Raw genomic sequence first — 10,370 nt, 5'->3', positions numbered from 1 at the left:
TTTAGTATATATATTCTATGTTCTCAAGAAAAAAATCATGTTTTTTTAATGTATGATAAAATAACATTTTGGTTTAAATATTTCAACTTAAAATGATAACATAGTATCTTTTCAACATGAGATTTGAAACCCTTTCATATATATACTATATATTTCCATGAAAAAAATTATGTTTTTTCAATATGAGATTTGAAACCCATTAATATATATACTCTATGTTCCCAAGAAAAAAATCATATTTTTTCAATGTGGGATAAAAAACCTTTAAATTTAAATACTTCAACTTAAAATGATAACATAATATCTTCTCAATGTGGGATTTAAAACCCTTTCGTATATATACTCTATGTTCTCATGAAAGAAGTTATATCTTTTCAATGTAGGATTTGAAACCTATTAGTATATATACTCAAGGTTCCCAAGAAAAAAGTTATGTTTTTTCAATGTGGAATAAAAAACGTTTTTGGTTTAAATACTTCAACTTAAAAGCTTAACATAATATCTTTTTAATATGGGATAAAAAACTTTTTAAAATATTCTTTTAAACTTTATTATTTACAATATGTATAATCTATATTTACATGGATTTTTTCATATGAAATATTAGAACTTTAATTTTTTTTTAATTTTTCCGAGTTGATCCTAGTTGATCTATGAAACCCAGGACCCGACCTCTTGACCGGGTCAATCTCATGCTGGGTTTAATACCTATGATAGCATCTTTAATGAATCTTTTTTAATTATCATATAATAAAAGATGATTGTCTTGATCATATATATTGGACATGGGATGGGACTCGAAAGTTGAAACATGGACACCCCGTAAAAATGGGCACTATCTCCATTTCCATATTTTTTGAAATATGGAAAAAAAGTTTATTCTTGTAATCTTGTGGATGGATTGGGCTTATACCTGTCTTATCCTCAAAAAATTTAGTTGAAGAACCAAACTTCCTTTACACTAGAAAAGACCCAATCCCAGAAAAGAGTAGTGAAGAAAACAAAGCCAGAGTTTCAAAGCGAAATGTTGCCGAACCCAAAAGTATTCCAATCCTCCATTACCACCAACACACCCTTCACAAATCCAGTTCCCCTTCATCTACCATAATCAAGCAATGTTGCAAATTATCGCGAGGAGAGCTTGCCATTTTTGGCAACTCTTCGTTGCTTCTTCTGCTGAGTTCTCAGTATGTCCAGAGCTAGCTGAAGAAAACTTGCCAGATTCCAAAGAAAATGATCCATGAGAAAAAAGCAGTACAAGCACTAGACATAAGTGCAGCAATAAAACTACAACAAAGCGTGCATTTCTTGATAATATCAATTAATGGAGAACCTGTTGGCCGCCTTATCATTGGGCTACACGGAGAGGATGTCCCAGCTCGACCTGCTGGGTTTAGCAATCTTGTAAGTGGAGCTGCTGGTATTAGTTACAGAAGAAAAGAATTCATCAAGATCATGCCAAACTATGAGCAGCATGGTGGGGTAAGGTCATACGGAGTGAGATGCTGAGCTTGCACGGAGAACAGGAAGCAACTTGGCAGCTGAAAGTCTCGTGGATGAATGGCAGAGGGAATATGAGACCCGCCCACGTATCAAGATTTTGGTTGGAGCTGTAAGCATTATTGTGAGAGATCCTTCCAAACCGCCTCCAAAGTTGAAGTTAGTCGCAAGGCAAGGAAACCTTGAGATTGATCAAGAAGAAGTTGGGATTGATCCGAGCAGTACAGAGTTTGTGATAGCCACCAAGGAATCACCAGAGTTGGATGCATCATCTCTGATAGTTGGAAGTGTATTGAAAGGGATGGAGGTTGTAGACAAGATTGGACAAGTGAAGACCTCGCAGGAGAAAATCAGATCTCCTTATTTCAGGTGAGTTCGACAAACTCTGCAAGAGAAAGCAAAGATTGTGTACTTCAATCTGAACTGGTGATAACTTGGCATCATGTTGATCATAGATAGACATTATCTTTGTTTTGTTTGGTGAGCAGAGCTGCCAGGCTGATTCGAGGCAAAGGAGCTGTCGTTGCAGAAAGAGGCTTTGACCGACAGTATTCTAAGGTGGTAGTCGCAAATTGTGGCTTGGAGCTAACACCAAATGTTCGTTGCAACCCTTTTCTATTGATTTATTTTTAAAATGAAGGGACAACAATTTTTTTTTTTTTTAGAATAAATTTCATTGCCATTCCTCTCTACAATCTCATAATAGCGTTTTAACAAAGGAAGTCAAAGCTCAACTCAATTAAAAGTGTGTTCCTATTTCGCCAAAATCTATCACTCAGAACTCTTTCCAAGATTTGTATACACCATTAGGAAACATCACACGACATCCTACCATTTACAGAGGAACAGACACCAATCCCAGGTATCTTTGAAAACACATCCATGCCCTACAAAACTTATTAGCTGCACCGGCTGTTTCAGCTTGATCCACTAGTAGGCTTCATTCTTTTCACAGGAGACGTGAAAAGCTTTCTAACTAAAGCAATGGGATCATCCACCTATAAAACAACAAATTGTCAGCAATAATCCATTACGGATATAATTACAGAATATGTCAGTTCAACCAAAATAAACCCCAACTATTAGCTGCATTGATACTGGCAACATCTACAAGATGGAAGATCAGGACACAATCAATCTTCTCTTCCTTCCATATCTTGTCTGTGCTACCAACATCAACAGTCTTGAGCTATTAACCATCTCACTCACCACTCTAGTTAATTTCTGATGTGTCAAACCCAAAATAGGATTTATGATGACGTGCATTATAATTAAAAAGATATCATTCATCTGGGGAGGAATTTTGACACAAAAGATTGAAAAAGACTCAAGAGTGCCTCAGCTGGCAACCAGCCATATCAAATCCACCATGCTTCTATCCATCACTTTCCACGACACACAGTTAGCACAAAAGCGATTCACCAAAAGGGGTGCAAAATTTTTCATTACCTTATTCAGGGAGGAAGATGGAGAATTTGTAGAAGGAAGAGAAAACTCTTTCTGACGCCCTAAAGCAGATAGTGTTTGTTGCCAACCAGGTGCCCCACTGCTTGTTGATATAATCCAGGGGCAAAAATGTCTGTGCTGTCTGATTGGATCAAATCCCAAAGCTTTGTCTAATGCCAGTTTCTTAGGATCCTTTCCTGGAACATGATGGCATCAAGGTTAATAAACTTTCGTCATGATTAAATGACAATGTCTCATGTAAATCAGAAAAGAACAGCACTTGAATGATGACTGCAACTTCTGGAGATGCAAAGTGGGAAAAACACATTCTTCAAAAGAAAAACTACTAATCAAAAACTTCAATAAAACTTCTAGAAAGAACTTAATATGCCAATATTTCATTTGGAAAAAGCTTCTATAGATCCAGTGTGATCAATGTTCAGTCAACTCATAATCCGAATCAAAGGGTGAAAAGCCTAGCCAAATAGTTACACACCTGTACTGTTGGCCACAACTTCACTGTTCACAGGAACCTGCACTCCTGTGGTGCCTTCTTGGCTTTTTTCTTGAGTAGCTAAAGTGTTTTCAATATCAGAACAAGTTTCACCTCCTCTCATACCAATCTGACAGGCAACATTGCTGCCTGAAATATCTGCTCCTGGAATTTGTTCATCATGATTGATAGATGAAGTCACCATCTCCAAGGAGTTACTTTCACTACGTTTTCCACTTCCAATGGGGGAAATGGCAGCAGAGCCAGAAATAGAAGATGCACCAACTTGAGAAACTCCAGAAAGCCCCACTACTGAATCATGCGATTCAATATTGTTTGAATTTTCAGGCAGCTGATCAGTTGCATCATAAACATGCACTGTATTTGGTGGATTCTGAGTCAGACATTCCACAGCAGAATCATACCCAGCAGTTTCAGGAAAAGTTGGTTCTCTAGTGATATCTATCCCTTCCAAAGACATCTTGGAGTTATTCTCTTTTCTAAGTGCACCACCTTCACTACTTCCAGAGTGCAAACAAGAAGATTGGTCACCACTAGCATAACTACACTGCCCCTGGTCATGTGTTTTGCTCTTTAACAGACCCACAGCTTCGAGCAGAGAAACTTGTTCACCAAAATTGTGCTTTGCAGATTCCCGTTCCTCTGAAGATAGATTCTTGTTTTCAGATCCAGATTGAGAAAATTCTTGGTTATCACATGTACGATCCCTAAAATCAGAATCGTAAGAAAACCTGGCCCTTAAATTCCGGCCAATAACAGGCAATGAAATTGTTGCTTTGAAGTTCTGTTTTGTTGGGGGTGGACCCCCAGCAATTGTGAAACTTAAATATGATGGTCTATGCATAGAAGACAATGCACCATTTGATGCAGAGTTTCCAATGACTCCTCTGTTGTCAACATGATTTTCATTAGCTGAATCTTGTCCAGAATTCTTGTTATTATTGACTTCTGCATAACCGACCAATTTAAACAACTCTAAAGGACGTGGAACCATAGAAAAAGTCCATAGTCCCACACTCGCCCCACAGAACCTGCAATCTAAAACAACAGCATTAGAATCAGCATGTGGCCCACTACAAGAACCAGATTCTTCATTTGTGTCAACGCTTTGCTCAGTAGCAACAGAGCGGACTCGAATACTTGGATTCTGCCCATTGATGACCATATGGAATGAATCTGTGAAGCCAGTATCCTTAACAGGCTGTGTTGGTTTGTCATTGCAATCAACAACGTAAGGCAGCGCACGCGGTTCCCAGCCACATAAACTTATGAGCTTTTGTGCCTGCAAATACTTAAAATTGTCATTACTCTAATCAACATTCCAGAACAAGGAAAATCACAACCAAAATATTGATCATGAATACATGGTAAATTGTCACTTTACTGGTCAATGTTTCACACACATTACATATTCTAGTGAAAATAGAACCTATAAACACTGTACTAATAAAACACTGAAAAGATGGGCTGACATGAAAACGTGATGCAGAAAAGTTATACAAGAAAAATAACATTAACAAGGGAGCATATGCGCCTGGAAATGCTTATTGTTATTACACTTCACCAGGAAATCTATCGCAAGGAAAACAACCATTGCCATAGTGTTAATGTATAGCAACTATCACATGCACCTAGTCATTGTTTGGCACAAATATTATATTCTAATGAAAATAGCACATTCAACACTGCAGTTAAAATACTGAAAACTAAAAAAAGTGGTCTGACATGAGAAGGTGTTAGATACAAATGTCAAAAAGGACCGAACCTCATAGTACAAGTTGGCAAAACCAGCATCACAATCATTGCCAAGGAATTGTATTTGTGATAGGTTGGCAGACGTGTTGCCAAATTCCAGGGTTGGAGATTGTCCAAGAAACTCTTCCAGCTGAGGGCATCTTATGTATTCAATGGCTGAAGATGAAATCAGTGGAAGAGCTAAAAGTCGTAAGAGCGCACAAGAACGTTCTCTGAACTTATCAACTAAAACTTGAGGTGGAGTGGGAGGAAATTCTGCCAATCTTTCATCACAGGCATTGTCAATCCATGGACACAATAGTTTGTGTCCATTATCCAGCTTCAAACTAAATACCAATGCTGCCTTCTCAACTGAAAACTTGGAAAATAGTTAAATTAAGATGCAAACATAATAAGTTGTTGGGCGTGAGCATAGTGTACATGCCAAAGCATAAGGAATAAAAAAAAGAAGCATGACATGCCTTGTTGCTGTGACCAAGATGATGGAGTAGAAAATAGGAGACGAGCTCCACATGCTTCACATGCTATGATATCCATATCCAAATTGATCCATCCCCTTCTCGCACAATCCACAGCACTTACCACCTAAGAATGATGGGAAAAGTTAGAATTCAATACTTTGAAAAGGTTAACTGGCTCAAGAAAAACACAAAAACAAAAGAAAGAAGGGGGAAAAAGGAAAATAGTTCATTGATATAAAACAGCCATGGAAAATTTATGGTCCTCAATGAGGGGTGCAGGATATTTTCATCAACTTATGTGTAGTTCACTGATAAATAATTAAATAATTCATGCAAATAAGGAAACTTAATATATATATATATAGGCAGTACACCGTCCACTAACAAAAACAAGGGAAACCACTGCTCAGCAAATCAGCAATATACAAATAAGATTAATCTATAGGACAAAAAAAGTCCCTCATTATTAGCAAAAATCTGTTCAGCATCCACAGGTGTACAATTTTAACTCAAAGGTCCTTCAGAGAACTTAACTGTACATCCTTCCCCCCCAAATGCCTTTTAATTTCTCTCTTTCAGAAAACTCAAAGTATTGCTAAAGCTATATAACTCCATATAATTCTTGCCATTTCAAATTTTAAACTCAAGAAGTAGAATATACCGAACTAACCCCATCTGACCCCAAATAAAGTAAAGGGATAGTAAAAATATTTCCAAAAGGAAAAAATAAAAGCCACAATATGGGTTTGCGTTAATAGGAAACAGACAGTTTTAACACAGAAAGGGTACAAATTCTTAAGAGATTTCGAAAAAATAACCAATGTGATCTTACAGAATGCTAGCAACTTGATTTTGAATAATAAGAACAGAGCAAATGCTTTGAAGGAAAAGTATTGATATGAAGATTTATCAGCAACTGACTTCTGATAAACCAAGCTAGAATATTTTCATCAAACATTTTAATTAATGTGCCGCATATAGAACTGAGAAAAGTACATAAAATACAGCGAAAGGAAGCATATGGCTAGGTACAAGCCCATCATTTGAAAAAAAAGAAAAAAAATTGCCTTTGGAGATTGGATTCCACACAGTACATTTAATTAGATTGATTGCAATGAAAACATTAATTCCTCAAAAAACCCATGTGCCAAAAAGGTAATGGTGAAATGGATGATGAGAATAAAACCTTGGGCTTAGCGAACCAGGTCATAGACTTAAAAGTAGCAAGCCTCCTCATAAGATCTCCCCTGTCCCAGGGCCTACACAAAGGAGCGTCAGCTGAAGAAACATATTCCACTAGTGCTAATGCAGACTCACGATTGTCTCGTTTTTTGCCTCTTGATGGTGATGATATTTGTATAGCTCCACATGTTTTTGGTGAACTGTCAATCAAAATTCAAATAATCAATAAACAAACAAACTGATATAAAATGGGAAATTGCAAAGAAAGCAAAAGAAAACCTGGGATTGGAGAGGGATTTCGAAGAAGGAGCGTTAAGGAGCTTGTCCATGATAGAGTGGAATCTCTTCTCTGGATCCTCTTCCATAGGATTACTATTTTTAAAGCTCGCTCTCCCTCTCTATCGGCTATTGCGACTCCTCTGCTCTTTAGTCTAGACAGATAATACGGTGTCCGGAGAGGGTTTTTGTTTTGTAGACGTTTTGTTTTAGGTTTGGATAGAGCAAAGCAACAATGCTTAGAGCATCTCCAATGAAAAAGTTAAATGGATAGCTAAAAATTAAAAACTAATATTTTGATTTTTCTTTATTTATTTTGCACACTTCAAGAAAAGAGTCAAACAAAATGCTAAAATAGCTTTTTTTTCCCACAAAAGCTATTCCTACATATCTCTTCAAAGAGCCAAAACCAACAAGGTAGGGCCACTAAAAAAATAAACCAATTAAATGTAGCCATGTGGAAAAAAAAATAACATCAAATTTATTAAGAAATAATAAGACACTTGTTTCTTTCACTCCAATATAAATGGCTCTTCAAATGGCTTTTTTCCATTGGAATAGATATGATAAAAAAGACTATATTTACACTATTTAAAATGCTATTTTATCAATTTAGCTTTTCAAAATAGCTTTTTGCATTGGAGATGCTCTTATAATTAACTGACAACATGTTTGTAACCTTATATTTTAATGAATTTTTATGTTAGGAACTTTTAAAAATTAAATTTTAAATATAATTTAATCTTTAAAAATATTATAAGAGTAAAAAAGATTAATTTCTATTTTTAGAATTTTAAATAAAAAATTTCATATTAAAACTAATTTTTTTAAAATACTTATCTAACGGCTTTTTTTTTCACCTTTAAAAAATAAAATGAATATAATAAAAATAATATAAAAAACAAAATGATTTTAATTTTATCTCTTTCAAATATTGAAATTCAAGTTATTTATTAATTATATTCAAATCAAACACTATAATTAAATTCAATTATAGTATATAATTGGTTCCTAACAACCTATTAAACATATGTTTAGTGATTGGGAAAAAACCATTAGTTTTAGTTTCCTTTATAATAAATAAAATCACAATTTATTTTGTAAAACTGATCATCAACTCAAAGTTATGATGCTTTTTCACGCCATGAAAAATTATCAATCTCAAATTCAAGATAATATATTATGCAATGATAAAATTCAAAAAACAAATCAGTCATAAAAATAATTTTAAAATAAAGTTAAAAAAATAATTATCGAAAAAACTCAAAACACAAAAAAGAAATCAAAATACTATTACAACAAAAAATGTTTTGTGAGGTGGTGATAGTAAAAACAATCTTTAATAACAAAATTTGTAAAGGATAAAATTAAAAAAAAATAAATAATGATGAAAGCAATTTTAAGAACAAAATTGAAAGAAAACAATTTCTAACTGGGAAAAAAAACCCAAAGAATAAGAAAGAAACCAAAACACTATTACAATTAATGATGTTTTATGAGGTAGTCTACAATAAGAACACCACCTCTTTTATTTTATTTGTAAAAATAAAATTTAAAATAAAACTTAATAACTAATTTAATAATTAAAGTCTTAATTAATTTAATAATAATAATAACAATAACAATTTTAATTTGATTTAATTTTAATTTAACAATAATTTAATGTTTGTCGTATTTGTTGGATGTAACTTAATGTTAAATATAGACACAACTGGTTAATGAATCCGTGCTTTGCTGCGAATCAAATCAAAAATTATTTTAAGCAAAAAAAACAATGTGACAACATTATCAAGGTATTTTCTAGAATCAAGAAAATGCAAGCCCGTGTCTTTGACCTTTTTCTACCTATTTTTTTTTCTAACAAAAAGTGGAGGAACGCTATTTTTCAATAACTAGAGTTTGACCAGAAAGGTAATATCTCATATCGACAGGTGAGGAGTTGGTAGCTGGCCTTATTAGTAGTGCTAGTTGGTGACTTGTCAGATGCATTTTGGGCCATGTATGGCTGCCAAGAACAAATCTGTGAGGGCGGTAGGCCCAAACCGGATAATATATGGCAGGTTAGGTCAGGCTGTGCCATTTGGTATCAAAGTCAACCTCACTAGCTGTCCGGTTATGCCAACAGGGTCGTTATGCTCCTTAAGAGGGGTGGAATGTAGGATCCCACATCAGCGGGTGAGGAATTGGTAGCTGACCTTATTAGTAATGTTGGTTGCTAACTTGTTAGACGCGTTTTGGGGATAATTCGTGAGGGCGATAAGGCTCAAAGTGGATAATATTTGGCAGGTTAGGGAGGGCTGTGACAAGAAAATTGAGCTGAGGTTTTTTGGTTTAAAATTTTTTTAATCCATTTTTACTTAAACAAATAATAAATAACACGATCAAAAGATTGATGTCTTATCCCAAGTGCAAGAGTGTCGAAGTAATAAGTAACCGGCATGATCGGGGTCGAACCACAGGGAGGTGAACTATATAAATTACAAATAATATATATATTTAATCAAATAAAGAGTTTATGAGAATTTTATAGGATATTGATGTAACGATTAAATAAGGATAAAACAATTGTCAAGGTTAGAGGATCCACTAATGATATTTCAAATAAGTATAATATAAACTCTTTTTATTACTCAATTGGAAACCACACACAAAGGAGGCTCCAATCGGATTATAAATTGTTAACATGATTACATTAGTTATCTTATTCGAATAATGCTAATACTTGTAAATGTTGTCAAGTATTCATGATGTTAATTTATGTTAACAACAAATCAAGTTCCTTTCATAGCACAAGTGTCGGTTAAAACATATAGTAGGCTATGAAAGGGTCAATCATTTATTGTATCAAGGGTTATACAACATAAATCTAGATTAACCATTTAACAAGCAAACTATGAGTGAATAAGATAACAAATACAAAACATGTTAGTATCAAACATTAAAGTCCATGTTGAGTTTACACTATACTTATTCTTACACCATTAGTATAACCTTTTCACCTTGACATAATAAACTTAATTAAACATAATGAAGAAGAAAAACATAAATAAACAATATAAGAACATAAACATGACATAAGTTAACAAAATATAGTAAAGGAAATGAAAAGCATAAACAAGAGATTCATATAACATAAAATAAAACTTGAACATTACAAAATACAAAGAGAGAGAGAGAGAGTGATCTTGATATGAACACCAAGATGCCTAAATGCATGGCAAATGCCTCCTTTTATA

The 10,370-nt window shown here is 34.2% G+C and overlaps 1 protein-coding gene and 1 long non-coding RNA gene across 2 annotated transcripts; one reads left to right on the top strand and one right to left on the bottom strand.

Moving 5' to 3' along the window:
• The first annotated feature begins 1,019 nt into the window (after positions 1-1,019).
• On the top strand, positions 1,020-2,195 carry LOC133675924 (uncharacterized). Its single transcript, XR_009835533.1, has 2 exons — positions 1,020-1,869; positions 1,989-2,195. It is a non-coding gene; the product is annotated as an uncharacterized LOC133675924 (long non-coding RNA).
• A 13-nt stretch (positions 2,196-2,208) lies between these two features.
• Positions 2,209-7,391, bottom strand: LOC133675923 (uncharacterized). The gene is made up of 7 exons (XM_062097485.1): positions 7,138-7,391; positions 6,863-7,058; positions 5,677-5,800; positions 5,226-5,566; positions 3,443-4,742; positions 2,950-3,143; positions 2,209-2,498 (listed from the first exon to the last, which is right to left on the bottom strand). The coding sequence occupies exons 1-7, from the start codon at positions 7,221-7,223 to the stop codon at positions 2,418-2,420; spliced, it is 2,322 nt and encodes a 773-aa protein (XP_061953469.1). The 5' UTR covers positions 7,224-7,391; the 3' UTR covers positions 2,209-2,417.
• Positions 7,392-10,370: the final 2,979 nt, after the last annotated feature.

Source organism: Populus nigra, chromosome 16 (assembly GCF_951802175.1).
Source record: "Populus nigra chromosome 16, ddPopNigr1.1, whole genome shotgun sequence".
Classification (NCBI taxonomy): Eukaryota; Viridiplantae; Streptophyta; class Magnoliopsida; order Malpighiales; family Salicaceae; genus Populus; species Populus nigra.
Note: the sequence above shows the minus strand (reverse complement) of the source record. Positions and strands in the feature narration are given on the sequence as shown.

Bases quoted from the DNA above. Each gene is read 5' to 3' on its own strand.
- LOC133675923 (XM_062097485.1), bottom strand. From the start codon at position 7,223: ATGGAAGAGGATCCAGAGAAGAGATTCCACTCTATCATGGACAAGCTC. The intron at 5,801-6,862 runs GTTTTATTCTCA...CATCATTCTTAG, and splicing joins CCTGGTTCGCTAAGCCCAAG to GTGGTAAGTGCTGTGGATTG. The intron at 4,743-5,225 runs GTTCGGTCCTTT...AAGTATTTGCAG, and splicing joins TTGCCAACTTGTACTATGAG to GCACAAAAGCTCATAAGTTT.